Source organism: Solanum stenotomum, chromosome 1, assembly GCF_019186545.1.
Source record: "Solanum stenotomum isolate F172 chromosome 1, ASM1918654v1, whole genome shotgun sequence".
NCBI lineage: Eukaryota > Viridiplantae > Streptophyta > Magnoliopsida > Solanales > Solanaceae > Solanum > Solanum stenotomum.
The window spans coordinates 79,473,578-79,495,266 of record NC_064282.1 but is presented as its reverse complement, the minus strand read 5'-3'; the positions used below and the strand labels follow the sequence as shown (position 1 = coordinate 79,495,266).

At 28.8% G+C, this 21,689-nt stretch overlaps 2 protein-coding genes across 2 annotated transcripts in view; one reads left to right on the top strand and one right to left on the bottom strand.

Moving 5' to 3' along the window:
- The window catches only part of LOC125841344 (uncharacterized), a 404,974-nt gene that overhangs the window by 86,756 nt on the left and 296,529 nt on the right, over positions 1-21,689 (top strand). The window lies entirely within an intron of this gene.
- LOC125857113 (uncharacterized) lies at positions 2,003-4,132 on the bottom strand. The gene is made up of 2 exons (XM_049536782.1): positions 3,861-4,132; positions 2,003-3,752 (listed from the first exon to the last, which is right to left on the bottom strand). The coding sequence occupies exons 1-2, from the start codon at positions 4,130-4,132 to the stop codon at positions 2,003-2,005; spliced, it is 2,022 nt and encodes a 673-aa protein (XP_049392739.1).

Sequence of the window (21,689 nt, the reverse complement as noted above, 5' to 3'; positions counted from 1 at the left end):
ATATGCTTGGGATTGTCTAATGAAAATGAGAATCTGTGCTACAAAAGAAGTTGCAGCTACAGAGGAAAAACATGGAAATGAAATTGAGTTTTGTTCTTTATTCTCAAGTAAGAACTGATTTACCCTTGATGAATATCGGTCAGACAGTAACAAAAATTATCACAACAATTAAAGGTATGATTTTTTTCGCGATGTATTGTGCAAATAAAGTTACTAGAAGCATGGGATTTTATGAAAAAGTAGCATTCTTCAGCAGTGTCAAGTTCCCTAGATTGTTTACAATCCGCAGTCTGTAGGGTTCCTCTCATTGAAGGAGCCACGGTAAGTCCATTGGCAAATCAGAAAAAATCGTTAAGGTTGTTCATGATTTAATATACATGTCTAAAAAGTAACTTTTGATCTGTATATACTAAAAAATATTGTTTACTTTATAATTTTCCATTAGAGAGTGTTTAACTAACCACCCTTCACTTTATGTGGCTACGTATAAGCCATAGACTATTTCACTGACAAGATTAAGCCTGTAAATGGAGCCACAATCGGCTATTATTGCTCTTTAACATGCATCAAATGTACCTTCATTGATCAAGGTAAGTTTATGTTCGTTGTCACTTTCTGTTTATCAATTTTTCGGGTGAAATAGACCATATGAAAACATAGATAACTAGAGATCAAAATCAAGAATTCATTTACGGGCATGTCGAACCCCTCTTTCTATGGTTGAGTTATCCCATGACTACTAGATCAGGAAGAGCCAACCATACGTAGGAGGAGACAACTAATTAATGGATGTCACTGTTAAATTTCTTTTAGTGCTATTGCAACGTCCATTCAAGCTTGATTTCTCATTCTAATCTTATCCTTAATTGCAAAGCTGTCAATGTATCATTGGTATTGTATAAAAATAGTCTTCAGTCGCTAAAAAAGTCGGTGATCTACTTTTCAAGAAGCCCTAGATCATATGACTTTTCTGATTATCATTCTTGCAGGTTCTCCCATTTTAAGTCAAGGTAAGTTTATTTTCTCTGTCGCATTCTTTTTATATTTTTTTATCAACTTTTATGTTTCTCCTATTAAGTATTGAGAAGCAAGACTATGTTATGAGAGACTACACAATAAAATGTGCTATCTTGGAAAACATTTAGAATTACAATGCTGTGAATTTGTGATTTTAGTTATTCATAGTAAGAAGATAAAAAATATATATATAATTATGTCAAAATTAAAAAAATAGCTAGCAGCCCAAATGTATTAAGAAAAATTATGTGTGTAATTTATTATTTTTGTACATTTGTATAAATGGATATTTGAAGGTCTTAGACGCATATATAAGTTTTTCTTATACTTGTACATAACCATTGTCCATCATTTTACTTGTGATTCATAATATTTATTTTTTCAGTTCTCTCTCAAGTCCAGGTTTCTTAGTTGATTTGTATTGACCTGTTTTTCAAGATATCTACAAATCTCCCTACGTTGTGGTCAGTGGCGAATCCAGAATTTAAAGGTTGTGGGTGCTCACTTCCTTTAACATAAACATGTTAGCAATCACAGTGTAAGCATATACTAACTCAAACTTTTTAATAAAAAAAGTAAACGTATACTAACTCAAACTCTTTAATAAAAAAAAAGTAGAAAAAATAAAACAACGATTAATATTATCATCATCAAAAACAACCACTAGTTATACGTCACAATGACCTACTAGTAATATTATCATTACAAAAAGAGACTTCTAGTCTTAAAGTTATAATTGTGCTCGACGACTTTTCATATGTTGAAAACGATAAATAATAGCATCATTGCTTACATTTGTGAATATCTTACGCTCTACATAGCAAACTAAATAACCATTCAAAAATTCATCACCAATACTATTGCGAAGTTCATTTTTAATGTACTTCATGGATGAGAAAGCTTGTTCCACAGAAGCAATAGCAACGGGAAGAATGAGAGTCAACTTGATAAGCAAATAAACAAGTTGCCAAATTTGATGCAAATCTCACTTGACCAATACTTTAGCAAGATCACTAATTCCCTTCAAGTTGAAGAACCTCTTGTCAGAACCACGGACATAAACTATAAAGCTATCAAGCTGAAAACTGAGATCCCGAAGCTTGTTGTTGTCAAACTCATTCATATAATATTCAGCCAACCTCATTATCTTGCTCTTATCAAAACTATCAAATGAATTAACTAGATTCAAACTACCCATACCGAGAAGTAAGTCAGTACTCACAACATCAAAATAATTATTAAGCTCTTGAAGATGCAAATCAATAACAACATAAAATATTTCAACACGCAAATGATGAGAATATGTAACATCAAGAGCTTTACGCTTTGACTTCCCAGGAAAGTAGCTAGCATCCATCTTCGGAATGACTATATCATGTTTATCACAAAAAGAAGAAACATCATCCATTAATGATTCGAATTCATTATCCCTCATATTTTGTAATCTTTGCTTTGTAAGAGCAAGAAATCCCATAGCATTAACAATATCTTGATCCATCCTTTGTAATGAGAAGTTCAATTCATTTGTCATCATAAGAACTTTCCACATCAAGTGCAGCATAAAGGAAAAATTAAATTTCTTAATCGTATCCACAAGAGTTTTAGCAAGAAGTCTATCAGTATAGTTTGGACACTCGGATCCAGTAAATTCAAGCACATGAATAACTGATGGAAATAGAACAATAAGATTATCTAATGTTCTACAATGAGAACCCCAACGAGTATCACTTGGCCGCTGAAGCCCACATTCTTGATTTAATCCTCTCCCAGTATGCACTTCCCCTGATATGAGCAACTCCTCTAACTGTTCAGCTTGGTGTTTTCGAAGTAAATCCTTGCGCTTAAAAGATGCTCCAACAATATTTAACACATTAGTAACTAAGCAAAAAAAGTCATCTACATTTGAATCCTTGTTTGCAAGAGCCACTAGTGTTAACTGCAATTGGTGGGCAAAATAATGAATGTAATATGCCGATGGAGTCTCATTTAAAATCAAAGTTTTAAGACCATTTAGATGTCCTTGCATATTGCTAGCTCCATCATAACCTTGCCCACGTATTTGGGATGGACTTAATGAGTGATCTGAAAGAAAAGAGTATATTGCTTCCTTTAATGAACAAGCAGATGTATCACTAACATGAATAATACCAACAAATCGTTCTATCACTTCTCCTTCTTTGTTAACATATCTCAAAACAAGTGTCATTTTCTCCTTGTGTGATACATCCTTTGATTCATCGACTAGTATCCCAAAATAATCCTCATCTAAATCTTCAAGAATAGATTTGATTGTTTCCTTAGCACAAGAATCAACAATATCCTTTTGAATACTTGGAGAACACATCATTTCATTTTTTGGAGCTTTTTCTAAAATAATGTTTCCAACATCTTCATTAATATCTCCATACCATTGCAAAAGTTCAAGAAAAATACCTCTATTTGAAGAAGATCGACTCTCATCATGTCCACGGAATGATAATCCTAATTTCAAGAGAAATTTTGTCACATCAACTGAAGTACTCAAGCGACGCCAAGACTCACTTTTTTCTTTTTTGGACTTTTTATCAAAGGAAGTGTGTATTGACTGTGATTGCTTCATCAAATCAAGCATCTTGTTGAAACACTTGTTGTGGATGCTATTTATATCTCCAACATGAGCTCTAAATCTTTCAGTAGCTTTGTTCCAAGCTCTATAGTCAGTCTTTGTGAAAGCAGCTTCAACCACATATCCACGACTTTCACATTCATTTTTAAACAAATAGCAACACAAACAAAATGCAGCATCTTTTGTTATGCTATACTCCAACCACTTACGACCCTTAAATCAATCAGGAAAAAATTGCCGCATTTCCTTCCCAAACTTAGTTTTAGGAAATTTATGATCCTTAGGTTGGCAAGGCTTTTTAAGAATATAATATCTCCTAATATCATCACGTATATTAGGATTATCTTCTGCAATGGATATTCTAATTCCCGGACCAGTTTCAAGAGATTCTAAATCATCTGAAATAAATGTTTTTCTTTGAATTTTCGGAGCTATGGTTGAAACGGTAGATGGATGAGTAGAGCTAGAACTTGGATGCCCAATTTTCGATCTTGTGACATACTTATCCATCTCAATTTACAAAGATAAATTTCTGTAAAAAAATTAATTTTATCATAGAATTAATTCACATAATTCAATTAATTTTTATTGAAATCTATAACTTTCTATCAACAACCCAAACAACAATTAATATATCTATTTGATCTTTCAACACGACAACACCATGAGCAATAATTAGCAATATATCAGTCAATGAGCACAAAATTTTCAATTGCACAATTTGTTATTTGTATACATCCTAAAATTTAATTTTTGAATCAAGTAAGTTGGTAAGAAAAAAAATTATTTCAAAAGTATTCAAAAAATATATTTTTAAGCACAAAACACAAAATATGTGAGACTCTAAAGTCTAAATCTATTTATCAAGTAACAATAAAAAGTATGTGGAATATATTTTAAGAATTAAGACTTAAAGAGTACTAGCCATAAGCAATGAAAATCTCAAAACCTAATTTCCCAAACCCTTTTTTTTCATTATCTAACTTTAATCAAACATCAAATCTTATTACTTTGCTTTTGTATTTTGATTTTGAAAAGAAAAAAGCTTGAAGTTTGTTGTGGGGCTAGTTGCTTTCTCTTTGAAACAAGAAGTAGAAGATGATTTCCTCTTTTTTGTTAAAAGAAAAAATCTCATAAAAGTGGGCAGTGGAAAAGGTTTTAAAACATAGAAAAAGTTTAAAAAAAAAAAAGAAAAAGTTAGTCACCCTAAACTAATTAAGAATAGGAAAAGTCAAAACAAGTACAAAATTCGGAGTAAAATAAGCCCTTAATTAAAAAAAGGAAAAGTAAAAAAAAAAAGAATGGGGCTGACGGGATTCGAACCCTCGCCCTCATGCTTCGGGCGCGTTATTTTTCAAGTGTTAACCAGTGCACCCACGACTGCTAGTGTTCTATGAATGCTTATTTTTCTTTAATAATGTATTTATCATATTTTCTATATATATATATGTACAAAAAAAATTTCGGAGTCAATGGGTGCTCGAGCACCCAAAACTGACTACGTGGGTCCGCCCCTGGTTGTGGTTATTGAGATGCAGAGGATTGGCTACTAAGCTTAGGAATCTAGATCCAGCTCATTGTAAATGTCGAATTACAATATGTTTGTGTTGTATTTGAAAATACAAACCGTTCTTATATTTTGGAGGTATTGGGTCTATAACAATACTGGAAGATGATTCAAGTTATAAAATTTGTATATTAAAGATGTGACAAATAATAAGAATTCTATTATCTTATTGGCTAAATGATAAGTGAATATTGCTAAAGTGCATACCTGTCTTTTTTTGGTTAAAACTTGCCTGTGCAATTGTATACCTGTCATATTATGATGCTCACCTCAAACTCTAGATTTTCTTGACGTTCAATTGTTTCCATTTCATTAGTTGAACAGTTTATCATTTTCTATGTCCTTGTGTTTTTTCGTGTTCTTGAAATACTTTTACCACTAATATCCTCTGTTTTTTTTACTCCCTCCGTTCACTTTTATTTGTCATATTGCGCTTTTCGAAAGTCAATTTGACTAAATTTTCAAAGTTAAATTAGATTACATTAATTCAATAGCTTAAACAAAAAATTTGGATATTCAAAAACTATACGAAACTTGCTATAAATTGTAATTTTTTTTGCATATCAATATGATGAAAAAATACATTGTAAAATGTTAGTCAAATTTTTTATAGTTTGACTCTAAAAAGGAAACTATGACAAGTAATAGTTATTGCCATTTGGGCATTGGAAAGATGAAGCATATCAGTGTAATTTGTGTGATGTGATAATAGTTTGGAATTTTGAAATTTCAAACTTCTATAAAATTTGAATATATATAACTTTAAAATTTATATATTTAAAAATTATATTAAATTATAATAATAAACAACTTAAAATACATAAAAATGCTACCAAAAGAAAATTGATTAACTAAAATTATTCTAAAAAGTAAATAAAATAAAAACACTTTCAAAATTTCACTATTTTATTTAATATTTATTTTTCACTATTTTATTACCTCTTGAGAATTTGTTCCTCTACTATTCACAACATCTTATTTTGCTCTTATGTAAATCATACTATTTCTCATTTATATGCCAAAACAATCATTTTTGAGTAAAGCAATAGCTGGGAAAAAAATAGGAAAAAATATTTAGATTGGTACCTTTTAATAAATAATTAGTGATTTTAGCAATACTTTTTATTTATTATCATTTATAGCAATACATAGCAATACTATGTTAAATCTGCAATATGTATTAAACGTGAATTATGTATGCAATATATATGTATTATAATTGTTTTTTTTAATCATCATTTTATTTAGGGAAAAGGGTCTTATACTCCAACTTTGGCCGAAATTCCTGTTACGATACCAAACTTTATGGAGGACCTTTTACCTCCCTGCACTATTTAATAGTGTATTTTAAAGGTATATATGTGTCCACGTGGACACATTACTATTTATAATGATGCAATATTTATGATGTCCACGTGGACACGTATATACTTTTAAAATACACTATTAAATAGTGCAGGAGTTAAAAGGTCTTTTCCAAAGTTCGATATTGTTACAACAATTTCGGTCAAAGTTCGAATATATTTCATACCTTTTTCCCTTTTATTTATGGCTTTTGCACAGGGTGTAAATAAAATAAATATATAAATGTATGCTATTAAATACATATTGTAGCAGTATTATGCTAAATTATGTTAAGGCACTTAATTTTGGATTATAAGGTAACTTCATAAAGTGTTGGTAGTAAAATAGTTCCACTACAAAGGACTCAATTACTTAAAGAAAACCCTTTCGGATATTTACATTTTGCTTATTGGATGTTGATGTTTTTTCATTAGCATTTGTTTTTCTTATAATTGACTTATTTTAAATGAGCAACATTGGTAGGGGATATGATTTAGGTGTCATTTTCAATTCGACAGAATATAGGTAAGAAATCATCAATGAAAAGTTATAGTGCAATTATTTACTCTTAAGTTAGAATAACAATTTAATTTTGTTAGTGTTGGGCCGTGCTTGATTGGTTATAAATAGGCGTTGTGCATCTCTTTTCAGATATCCAGATTCATCGACTTCATTAATTTTTTCTTCTTCCCTTTTTTTTGAGGTATTTTATTCAAATTTCTTGCTGCTTCAGCTAATTTTATAGTTTCAACAAGTTATCTTCATTAGATCCCAGTTTTTATCTTCAGAGTAATAATAATAATAATATAATACTCATTTTAGTTGATAAAAGCTCCCCAGTTATACATATGACTTATGAGACACATCACACACTACACTCTCCAAAAAAAATAAAAGATTGAAAGAGCTTCAACCTAAATATTGCTAGGAAATGGAATATAACTAAGATAAATACCAAACAGTTCTAAATTAATTATCATTATATAGGAGTACTATTAAATTCAACATGGCTGCTTGTTAGTCATTAAATTTTTAAATAAGGGCATTTTGGTCATTTCTCTACCACGCTGATATGCATTTAGATACGTGTCTTACATTCTTTGTTGTTGAATAAACACGTAGTGGCTCTTTTCTCTGTCTCTATCTCTTTTTCTCTGTTTACTTAAAAAAGAAAAACCAAGCACAAGCTGCAACTCTTTTTCTTTGATTATCTTTTCTTTTCTTTTTTGGTTTTATTTTAGGATTATCGCTTAATTATGTTCATATTTGAGGGCACAACAAGATTTTATGAGTTGTCACCACTCACCCACCCCTTCTCAGATGCTATTGGATATCATCTTCCTTTAATTGGTTAAGAATTCAAGAGCCTTCAAGTTAATCTCAGGTTTTACCTTCCAAATACAAGTATTTTTAATTTATCCTATGTTACAAGATAACTTTTTGTTAAAGATTACTGTCACCTCTCATGTGTAGGCCATATGCAGAACCATGTTGTAGAGCAATAGAAGAAGTGACGTAAGGGAAAATCCAAATGCGGAACCATGTTGTAGAGCAATAAAAGAGGGAACTATCAACTATATGGGTTTCAATGAACAAATAAGATTGGGATCTGAATTTTGAATCAGTTTAAGGGAGTTTATTAAGGTAACCCAATTTACTTCGTTGTGTTTGTGAAGTTTAATTTTCCAAACCGACTAGGCTGAATCCTTTTTTAAACCCAATTTGCTGCAGAATAAATTTGAAGTTGAAGTGGGTAACTTCACCTTTTCCATTTAAGTAGGAGGTACCATTTTGGATTTGTTTTAGGTTTATTGAACTGGGAATAAAGCTATTCCAGGAAGATATTTGTATTTTGATGGAAATGAATCACTTCGCTGTGTTAAAAATTTGATTTTGAATATAGGGTTTGCGGTGTGGACAAAAACCGCCCCCCACCGGGAACATAAATCTAACCAATCAAATGGGATTACCTGTGTTTGCAAAGACAAAGTATGTCATTATTTACTCTCAAATTAAAGTTCGTCATAATAAAATCAATATTGGGCCCGTGACACTTAAATTTGACCACACAAGTAAACACTCCAATTTTGAACAATACACATTTAGACATTTCAAGTTATCTTCATTGTGTCAGTTGAACATTTTAACTCACAACTGATCATTTAAACACCTTCAAATTTTATGTGTCAGCGAGAATGAGTTGAAGTTTTAAGTGACCAATTGAAACTAATTTTAAAAGATGGAATAATGGAGCACAAGTAAATGTGAACCGATGAGCACTTGGAATAGATAAAGTGGGATGTAAATTTGGAACGTGAAGCACAATAAAAGGTGACCCAACCTTAGCATCGTGCAAGTAGATAGAAATTGAAAGCAATTTCTTCTTCTGACAATCAAATACCGCAATAGAAGTCTTGAGCAACAAAAATCCTAACATTATTTGAGGTCAAACAGAATTTGTAAATGAGATAAGGAGCGACATTAGCTTAGGTGTTTAAATGTATTTTAGAAATCAAGAAATTCTAGCTGCCTTAATTTTGTAGTAAGAGTTACCCAACATCTCCAGTAAAATAATCGATGTCGTTTAAGTTGGCGGAACATTCTCATTATCAAGCAAAATCAGCAAGTTTTAAGATAACTTGATCATGAAACATCATAAGGCACCATTTTAAAGTATATTTGCAAATTATCTCATAATTATAGTACTGTCAAACTGAAAAATCTACAATTATAACCAACTATAGACCTATTAGTCGTTAGCGAACTCCAACGTCCTTTACGTATGATAAATAATGAAATAATCATCTTATATGTCAAAATTGAAACATCAATTATATTTTTTTGTGTGTATAACATTAGTTAGTACTTGCATATCGTTCAAGTAGACACCATACTGACGTCTGTTGTACATATTCTGGATATTTCTAATAGTATTTGATATTAACCATCCTTTGCAGAAGCCATGACCCTTGCGTCATTAATATTAATATTTTCAGAAGCATAATAAGTGCATAGCTGCTTCACTGAACAAATTCCAATAATATTAATTTGACTATTGGGCCTGTGCTTGCCACGGGCCTTTTCCATCTAGTAGATATATATATTTATATATAGAAGCACTGGTTTCAACATGTTAGTTTTCTGGCATTAAATCAAAGAGTTAGGGTATTAAAGTCTTCACAACAAAATTGCAAGATAAACTTGCTTAGAAAAGTTGTACTTCTTGCTTTGTTATTTGGACCTTAGGAAAAACTCTTTAAAAAGTCCATCCTTTTCTAAGTATTTATTTACAAACCAATGAACCATGCCTACCATTGAAGAATATGATGGGTCCCACTTTTTTGTTTGTCATTAATGTCATGAGACGGGTCCTGATGAATATTTAGTACTTATTACTTTTTTATTGTCATAAATAAATATTCTCCTTATTTAATTTTATTTGTCTATTATTTAAGAATAAGTTTTAAATTTTATCTATTAATTTCCACATATTAACAAAATTTGATTTTTTTTAATCCATATTTTGCTTTTAGCATTAATTACTTACTAGTGAATTCATCCGTTCTTCACGCAGTCATATAAAATAGATAATTTATTAAATACTATTATTATATGGAAGAAGTGTTTATAAATATGATAATATATTTATCTAATATTATATTTAATATATATAAATCTAAGTTGGGGTTTTGTGAATATTTTTCAAGAATTTCTCCATACATAAAAAAATATATAAAATAAAATAATAATATCTTTCTATAAATGTGGACAAACATACAATTTGATTCCACAAAGGAAAAAGTAAGAAAACTACGTGTGATGTATTTATTATTTTTTAAAAGTGAAAGAACACAATATTTATTCTTACAATGTATAAAAAAAATTAAAAATAAATCACATAAATATACTATTTGTCAAAGTAAAAAGAAAATTAAAGAATGGATAATGTATTTTGAGTTTGTTAATTACAATTAATATACTTTTAATATAAAATGAGTTATAATTATCATCAAACAACGAATAATGATTTAGCCGTAAAAACTCCTACGCATTTATGTCTCAATTCTAAATAAATATAAATAATATTTGTTGTGCACATATAATTTCTTTAGAATTACATCACTCTCCCTCCCTCCCTCCCGTTACTTTATCTTTATCAATTTTCATGTCATGCCATAATTCTTGATAGTTCGGAGAACTTAAACATAACAAATATTAAATGAAAAATATATTTCAATCATTAAAATTTATTTTTAAGCAATCAATTATAAATTTTAAAACTTGATTAGTAGTTAGCAGATTTTAAAACATAATTAAGTTACTAATTTGAACAAAAGGAAATTAATTATAAATTTAAACATGTTTAGTACTTATAGTCGAATTCCAATCATAATTGAGATAAATTCATAAGAAGGTAATATCTCTTTAGGATCTACTCCATTTTAAAATACTAATTTGAATCAAAAGAAATTATAGACTTACAACAATCATAGATCCATATAAATTAAACTTAGGAGGCATCATAGTAATACATAAGAAAGGAAATAAAGAAAAAATAAAATACATATATCATTACAACTTTAATCATAAAAAATAGAAGGAAAATGAAATCAATACATAATTGTGTGATCTCTCTTGTAGATATCCACTTCACAAGTCTATCACTATTCAAGAGTTTTATTCCCGTTATTTAAGTCAAACAAAAGCATGAGTATAATATAATAGTGGAAATAAATGATACATTTGAATTGAATCTTAAGAAAAAAAATTGAATTTATATGGGGGAAAAAATGGAGGAATACCACAGGGTGTGTCTTAGCTTTTACATTAAATATTTAATGGTTATGAATATGAAAAGTTGAAAATTTTGAGAATTATAAATATTATTAATAGGAAAAATTAAGTAGATGAGTTATGAGTTATGGTGGTATAAAAATATATAAGCAAATATGATGGGAAAACATAGGTAAAGAAGATATAAATATAGCATATCAATTGTATTAATTGATAAACTACGTGGGCTTAATTTATTTATTAATTAATTGTATTAAATAAATTAAAGGAGAAAATATATTAAAATTTGAGAAAAAAAGATAAACACTATTGTTGGCTATAAAGTTTTTATAATTTGGCATGTGAAGAGTCTTAGTTGTAAGTGTTTCTTCATTAATAAAATATTAATTTGTAATAAATTAAGTGATTTACTTTTATAACAACATAATTAATTTAAATTTAAAAAATCTAAAAAAAACCACAAAAAAAGAAAAATTGGAATGGAGGCCATAGAGAGGTGCCACATCACCTTCTCTATGTTTCTCCTTTATATATATACTAGTGAAACTATGCGCGCTTCACGCGGCTATATGAAATATTTATAAGTTAATAATATGTATTATTTATATTTAAGTTAGTATCAAATATATAAGATAATATTGATATTTCTCTTCATCTGTGATATCATATGTTTTTTCATTTTTTTAAAACATGTAAAATATAATTATTTTTTTACATTTTTTAAGTGCAAACTATCCATATGTATAAAGTACAACAAAATATTTACCGTGGTGAAGTAAATGGAATAAGAGGTAATATTTTGAAATAACAATATATTGTATTACATTGAAAATATTTTATATGTTTTAATTTCCTCTATCTTTTGTTGGGGTACTAATTTTTTATACAAACTTTGATTTCGTAATTTTTTATTATTATTATGTCTTTATTATTAAATTTATTTATTATAATTTTTTAAACATTAATTAAATATTTATAAGAATTATGAAAAATGAAACATACAAAACTTATGAATAATATATAATATTAGAAGTTACAAGTAAGATGAAGAGACATGAGTTATAAATAATTCAAATGTATAATTTTATTAGACATTAAATGTATTAATAATTATGCATTGATTTTATTTGTAAAATAAATAAATAAAAATAAGGGGTGAAAATACAAAAATTGAACAAAAAATAATATAATAATCGATGACTGCATGAAAATTATAAATACATTTAAGGTGATGAAAACAGATTGTTACATTCACAAAAAATGACATCATGAAACTAATATTTTATTTTTCAATTACTTTTTTGCAAGTATAATAAAAATGAAATTCCTAATCATCATAATTTTTTGTTGTTGTTGAAAGGGGGTAATTATATTAATTGTACTTCATAACAAAGAAAAAGTAGAATAGTAAAGGATCAAATGATTAGCATTGACAATACATTTAGCTAAATTATTTATACAAACCAAAATCTAAATTTTTTTAGCAAGTAAGTAAGTTACTAATAAAAGTCAAAGTAAAAAAAAAATCTAGCAAAAAAAATCTTTAATTATGGTTTTTTTTTCCTTCAACTGTCCAGTTCATTTGAATCAATAACCTTGATCAAATCCCAACCGTTTGTTGTTTTGATCGGACGGACTAGATCAAGCCTACCCTTTATTTCCTTTTGAACTCAAAGAAGCAAACCTAATCTAATTCTCTTCTTCCTCCTCTCTTCAAAAATAAGCATCGCCTCCTCTTTCTCTCGTCCTCTCCTGCCAGCAGCTCCAGCTGCTCCGAGCAGCGTCGCAGCCCCCTCCATCAGTGAGAACCGACAAGAGCTCCACCATCGCCGGTGAGCTCTCCCCCTCGCTCCTCCCGTCGCCCTCCTCCCATCTCCCTCCTCTTCTACATCTTTCCTCGGCAGCAGCGACTGCTGCTCTTTCTCCTTCTCCTCGTGAACCAACGAGGACAGCCAAGGAAGTTGCCGGTCTCCAGCGAGAACAACAGCAGCCAACAGCACGAGGACACCAGCTCCAACCGGCGACGGCAACTCCAGCGACCGAGCAGAACTCAACAACCATGCGAGACCATTGACGTCGGCGAACGACAACAACAACAGCCGCGCAATCGCCTCCTTCTCTGAAGAGTCGAGCTCCGGCCAACAATTACAATAACAAGTTCATTTATGACAAGTTCGGATCTTTATTCTCTGTGTTTTGACTTATGGTAGGGGAATTAATTGTGGTCTGGGGCGGCTTTAATAAATCGGTGGCCTAAAGCCAAATCCAAATGGAGGCCTTCAATTCGAATATATATTTTTTATAAAATTTATTATAGCCAATTATTTAATATTTTCTTGAGACATACTATTCATAATTTGTCAAACTTCTATTACTTCTTTGCTCTTTTATGAATTTTTTTTTATTTTCTACAAATACTACTAAATATTTTTTTAAAAAAATACTTATAACCTATTATTTTTTTTTAAAATGAGGCCCCTCAAATTTTGGGGCCTAAGACAATTGCTTTTTTTCAAAGCTGTAGAGCCGCCACTGATTGTGGTAAGTGCTTTGATCAAGGAAAATTGTGTGATACGTTAGTAAATTTTGTGTCATATTTACCTCTCTTCTAATTCTAAACAACAACTTTGCCCTGTTTATGGTACAATATAATATAATGTATTTACCATGATTGTATTGAATTGTAGAGGTTATTATTATTTTGGCTTACTTTTAATTGATTTGTTCCCTTATTTAAGTTATACAAATCCTTACAGGTCTTGATTTTGGCAAAAGCTTTAAGTGGTTTTGGTAAGAAACCTTTACTGATCCGGTGTCCTCTTCATCTAAAGAAAATAATATTCCTTGATTGCTTAATTGTTTCCTTCACGATGCCCTCCTCTTTACTATATAAAATGACCCTTAGTCCTATTATTTCTTCACGTTGGAACTATCTTAACACAGGTATTTACACATCCTGACATTGCTCATACTTAAATAAAAAAGAAATATTGCTCTCTACTCTTAAAAGAATTAAGATTTCAGTAAACGTTCTAAGTGCAGCTTTACTCGGTTTTGCTGTGTTCCGGTCTAGTATCGAATCAAATTGGGTCTTCATTTGCTGATAAACTTTCTGCATAATTGGTTAGCCCTTCTTCATTAGTTTAAATTTCGTTTTGCATTATTTTATTATGAATGTTGTGTTGTGTTTGAATAAAACAAAGGAAACACTCAGGTCTGTTATCTATCCCTCCTTCCTTAATGTGCTTTGATATGACTATGTGTTTGCTTTGAATAACTTTAAGATTCTGCCCGTATAATTGATTTTCTTATATAATATTTGCTTTTGTTATATTTATATGTATTTGTAGTATTCCTTTCTTGTGATTTAGCAGGGTTGAACTAGAAGTTCAAGGTATGAAGAGTCGTCATGGAAGGGAAACAATAGACGATGAATTTATTTAATTCATGGTTTGTATATTATCTAATTTTTGTTATTCGGTTTGTAATATTTGTATAACTCTAACTTTAGTATCTATATGAAACATTTGGGGATCATCTAAAGGGGAGGGAATTTATGTGCTACTTGTTTATTTTGTCGTAACTTATTTGTGTTAGAAAGCATGCCTATAGGTTCGTGATTGTTCGGTAGTTCATATTAGAAACCTCACTTTAGATCTAATTAAAAAATAAAATAAAATTGTTATTACCATTAATCACCTATTTAATCTTGTTTAACTATATTTTAAAGTTGATCATGTGCTTAGATATTTTAATTGTTCATCATAGTACACCTATTCGATTTGCACGGCTATTTCTTAATTAGGTCATTAACATAACTTTGGTTGTTCCTTGTTTTATTAATTAAATCAATTCCTTTTTATAGTAATTTAAGAGTAAAATATCAATTGATATTCAACAATCTTGTATTAGTCAATCTGTTAGCTATTAGGCTCATATAAGATTTAGTCAAAATTGATTAGACTTGATCAATCAGTCGCTAATAGCTTGGTGTATTAATTAATTAGTTTTAATAACCTAGGCATGTTAATCAATTAACTTAAATAATCCTTTTGTAATTGTAACATTATAATCAACTCATTTTTTTTATCTGATAAGGGCTGTTGTGTTAATGGCAATTCAGTATATGATTAATTTGTAGAATGTTTAATTGATTAGATTCTAATAAACTCGAGTAATTCAATAATCATGCTAGTTTATAGGAGCTTATTCACTTTAATGTGTTAAACAATATGGAGATGTTAAAACTGGACAATTTAAACTGCATTTACTACTGCCTGTTTGACCAGCATGTTAAATAATTAATCTCTTCTGCTACTTAAAAATCAGTTAATGATATACCTTTTCTGCGTGTCTCTTCTTGAAATCTGCCACCTCAGATATCCGCTGCCCCGAGTAATTCATGTCTAATAATAATTAACTTCTGCATTAATAAATCGTTTTGCCACTTAAAATAATTTTTGTATTAATAATAAAATCTGCTAATGCTATGAAACTTGTTTGCATTCTGTGATAACCTTTCTGCTATATTTTAAAACCAAGTAATAAAATTTACATTTTTGTAATAACTTTCTGCCACCCTTAATATTGTAATCATGTTGCTATATTGCTTGTTATAATTATTGTTGATGTGCACACACTTAGCATGAGACCTTTCACAATTACTTGTGTTTGTCAGCATGTTTAATTAAAACCTAGAGGCCAACTTGAGACTTTACGGGCTAAATGATCGTCCAACTTGTTTTGCTTGATGTCTAGGGGGCCTATATAGGAACCTATATTTTATTTCAATCTAAAACATCCCTAGTAGTAGTCTAATGCCTCTTGGACCTTAAGTGGGGACGTTAGGCACCTTTTAGAGACGAAAAGCATGTAATGGTGGGGTAGGGGTAGTTTAGGAACCTATATTTTATTTCAGTCTAAAACATCCCTAGTAGTAGTCTAATGCCTCTTTGGTTTTGTCTGTCCCTACACGGAAGCCTATCAAAAAAATAAAGAAAAGTGGAGTGCTGATCCGTAAAGTCTTTCAGAGTCTCCCTTTCCTTTTGCCCCTTTATTTGTTTATAATTATAATTGTTTGGGGTAGCTTAAATAAAAAATATAAAAAATTATTTTCTTTTCTATCTGAGCAATTTCTGTCTCTTTGCTTATCTCTTTATTAACTGTTTAATATTTATTTGTTATTATGTTATCAACTAATTTTGCATGCTTAACTAATTAATTAAAATAATTCAATTGATCTTAATTGTTTAATCATAGTTATCGCTTAGTAAGCATGTTTAAGTTAAATAACCTAAATAACTGAAGTGACCTTAATTGCTTAATGTTTTATTTATTATATCACTTAGTAAGCATGTTTAAGTTAAATAACCTAAATAATGAAGTGACCTTAATTGCTACTTGTAACCCCCACATAAATTGCATGAGATACGGCCGGGACCCACATTTGTGGACCTCGAGGGATGCCTAACACCTTCCCCTCGAGGTAATTTGAACCCTTACCCGATCTCTGGTTCGTTGACCTCTAGTTAGATTAGTTAGGTTAGATAGGTGCCCTAACGCGCCTTACTTCGTTAGGTGACGACTCTTCATTCCAACTCAAAAGCCCAAAAGAGTTGTTAGATCGAAAGTCCATTTTGAGAAAAAACGGGGCGCGACAAATAAAATATCATATACCAATTAAAAATAATCATATCCAAAGAAAAAAAGAAATTTAAACTATATGTAACATATTTGTATATTATTTTTTCATACTAACAATATTAAATAATAATCATTTCTTGAAAAATCTAACAAATATTATACCTGGAAAACTGACTATTAGAAAGAACAATTGTATACGGACAACACATTGTTAAGAAGTACAAAGACATTATTTTAAATCATACTTGCTTGATGTATGATAATACAAACATAAATAAAATATTAAGAAAGCATGTCCAAGTACATAAAAATAAAAAGAAAGACTTAAGAATGAAACATATCTTACCTTTATGTACTTCTTTTTTGTTACATGTTTGTTAATTCACAAACAAATATGATGAAGAAGAGAAATGATAAATTTGTATGCGAATCTTCATGAAAATAAATATGAATCTATATAGACAAAATAGAGGAAATGAAAAAATAAGGACTTGCGAATAAAATATTTATTAACTTCATGTACTTTATTTTTTGGTTACATGTTAGTTTCATTCACAAACAAAATATGAATTTATATAGAGAAAATGAAAATAAAGACTTGAGAATGAAATATTTTTACCTTCATGTACTTCTTTTTTGTTACAAATCAAACCAATGTGATGAAGAAGAAAAACGATAATTTTGAATGTGAATCTTCATGAAACTAGTATGACTTTATAGGCAAAATAAAGGAATATCATAAGACATCATAAAGTTACAAATTTAAGTTTGGAGGGTATGTGCATAAAAATTATGAGAGTTATGAATATTATTTGAAAGTAAAAATTAAAGAGAGGTAAGTCATGAGTAATAAATCCTTGTGAATAAATTAAAAAATAAAGGCAAAAATACTTTATATATATATATATTATTATTATTATTATTATTATTATTATTATTATTATGATTTCATGATTAGAAGTGAGACAAACAAATAAAAAAAAGATTGTGGAGAGTTTTGTTGTAAATGTTCTTTCATTAATAAAAGGGATAAGGGTCTGAAAAATACCCCAACTTTGGTCGGATTTGCTGTTGCGATACTAAAATTTCGTAAGGATCTATTACCTTCCTAGACTATTTAATACCGTATTTTTTACCTACTGAACTATTTAATAGTGTATTTAAAGGTATATATGTGCCCATGTGGACACATTACTATTTATAATTTTGCATTATTTTTTATGTCCACGTGGGCAAATATATATGTTTAAAATACGGTATTAAATAGTCTAGGGAGGTAATAGGTCCTCATGAAAGTTTAGTATCGCAACAACAAATCCGACCAAGGTTGGGATATTTTTAAGACCCTTATCCCTTAATAAAATAATTAGTTGTAATAAATTAAGAAATTTACTTTTACAATACAATAATTCATTTGATTTTTTAAAAAAAAAACCAAAAAAGGAGAAAAAAGATAAATTGCATTTCTTCTTTATTATAAGTGAGACAACCAAATTAAAAAAAGAATGTGAAGACTTTTTGTAGTGAATGTTCCTCAATTGATAAAATATTTCTTTGTAATAAATTTAGTAGTTTATTTTTACAATACAATAATTAATTCAAAATTTCAAAAAAAAATTCAGAAAAGGATAAATGCAAATGACTGTCATAGAGAGGTGCCACATCACCTTTTCTATGTTTCTCCTTTATTATATATATATATATATATATATATATATATATATATTATTTTTCAAGATCTAATACTATTAAATATCAATTAATAAAAATAGTGTAGTAAATAATCATATTAATTATTATTTTCTTAATTGGTGTGTCAAATTCAAATAAGACAAGTAAAAATGAATAAATAAATGAAGTAATACATGTTATTAGCTCTTATATTATTATTTTTTATTTCACTTGCTTATTGTGACAAATTAAGAAAAATAATTATTTTCAAGTAATTATAATGAATACTAATATTCAAAATTTTGAAATATAATTAACAGTTTCAACATGTCAATTCTTCGTCATTAAACTAAAAAGATTATGGGTATTATAGGCTTTAAAATATTTTGTAACATCAGCTTGCTTGAAAAAGATTATTATTTCTGCTTTGTCATGTGGATTGTATCAACAATTTTTTTTTAAAAAAACTACTCTTTTCAATGAAATTATATATTGTGCTCAACTCTTTCTTTTTTTTAATTTAGGCTGATGATGATAGTTATTCTAATGTCTTCCATATAATTTCTCATTTGAATCACTTGAAAAGTAAATAATTTCTTCATTATACCTTCCATTTGAATACTCAGATTATTATCACTAGTTAAATTTAGCATTCTTTAAATTTAATATAATTAGGTTATTTAAAAAAAGTGATAAATTATATTATTAAAATTAAATAAATATTATATATTTTTAATTTTGTTCTTATACTAAATTATATTTTTAGCAAGTTAAGAGAATTTTTTTTCTCTAATATTTATAATTAAGTAACTATATAAAATACGAATAGTCAAATTTAATTTTCAATGCATAATAAATAAATTTCTAATAAATTTTTTTTTATGACATATCAAGTCAATATGGATCCAGTAAAACAAAATTGAAAGAAATATTTATTAAGTTGGGTTCATAACTATATGTTTCAATGTACAAGATTTTGATAGATAAAATCTTTAAAGTTAAATGATAATTTTTAAAAAATTAAATTTAAATTATTAAAACATATGTAATGATTTTTTTAAAAAAAATATCATATAAAATTAAATCAAAAGGATAATAAATTCAATTTTTTCAATGATAAGGTTGAAAAATATCTTCCTACTTGCTAAATAATTAAGAGTTTAGACTTTAGTTAGAACATTAATGGTTATTAATTTTTATTTTAAAAATAAACAAATATACATATTTATCTTGATATTTGTTGTCTTAACAAAAATATATTAACAATTTCAATTTTTCCTTTTTTGGGCAAATTACAGAAATCACATACTTTTTAGACAAAATTATAATCTATCCCTTAAAAAATTATAATTACAGAAATCCCTCAAACGGATACAATAATATAAGCGCTGATACATTAATATGATGCACGGGATACATTAATTATTAAGTAAGATACATTACATTTTATACATGATACACTAATCTGATGTACATTTTATACATGATACACTAATTAGATGCACGAAAATGACGAATTTTGGAGATTTGTAAAACTTATAGGGGATAATGATAATAAGTAAACTAAAAGGTGAAATTTCTGTAATTTTTCCTTTTTTATAATATTGGGCACGTGTCACGGGGCTATTTCCTGTAGTATACTTATATGGAGTAGTAACTATTGCAAGCCTTCTAAAAATGATTAACGTTTAATAATTATAGATTTAAACATCAATTTAAATAATTGTCCCCTTACACCTTTTAAATGATTCTTTTTCAACTCTAACACTATAATACCAGTCTCACAATAGCAAGTGTATTCCACACGCGCCATGTCATCAACACGTTAGCACCACATCATTTCTACGTTGAAAATTATTTAAATTTTGAGTTTTTTTGTTTCTTTTTATTTATACAATTTTAGAAAGGTAAAGAGTAGAAAAAAAATGAGGATTAATCCAAGATTATAAAAAAAAAAAAATCTAAAAAAAATCAAATTCTGCAGATCTAGGACTAGAAAATATTCAATTTTTAAGACACAATATCAAAATAAATAAATAATAACAATTGAAAAATTAATTTGATATTAAAAAATTATAATTTTTTTTTATTAAAAAACCTTCAAGTTCTTCACAATCAACAAACACTTATATAAGTAGGATCTTCAAGCAACAATAAGTTATTGACTTTTTCATTTTTTTCTTGTTCATCACTTCTAAGAATAAGCAAAAATATTTTAAAATGAGTGAATGAGGGTGGGGGTGGGGGTGTTTCAGGTGGCGGGGTTCAAAAATGGAGAAAGAGGGGTGCGGGTGGGGGTTCGAAGAACGAGAAATAGAGTGCGGGTGGAGAATTTCGAAGAAGGACAAACAAGGTGGAGGGTTTGTCGAAGAAGAGAGTGGGGCAGGTGGTGGTTGAACAGCGGTGAGGGTGATGGGGTGTGAGAAAGAAGAAGGGGTGGGGTTGTTGGTGGATAAATGTGGTGGGGTGGTGAGGTGTGAGCATGTGAGGAAGAAGAAATCTTAATGGTTGAAAAGAAAAAGAAGGGGCTCAATTGTTTATTTCTATTTAATTTTTTACTCGCTTTTTATTTTTTTTATTTGTCACGCCAACTATTTTAGTGGATTTTTTTGAGATTAGAGGGGTAAATAATTATACGTAAAGTTAAAGTGTTAAAGTAAGTTTAGCGGACAAGTTTAATTTTTTTTTTATGTATTTACTCATTATTAATATATGAAAAATCATAATAATATTTTTAATACATACACTAGTATGATTAAATACATCTTCGTCCCTCAAAGTTAATGAAAAATATTGAAAATCACGAAAATTTCATAATTTGAGGCATGCTTATGGCACTGTTCTTAAGAATATTATACGGGTTAAGATGTATCCTTGAGATCTCAGGATTCAACAAGTTCTTCTAGTATTAAACTAGGAGTCAGAAACTAAAAAAGATTCAGTTTTTTAAAAATCCAACAACATAAAGTGAAAGGAATTTTTTTTTTTTTTATCTTATAATGCCAATACTTGATGAAAATATTTATAGCAAATGAAAAGCACATGCCA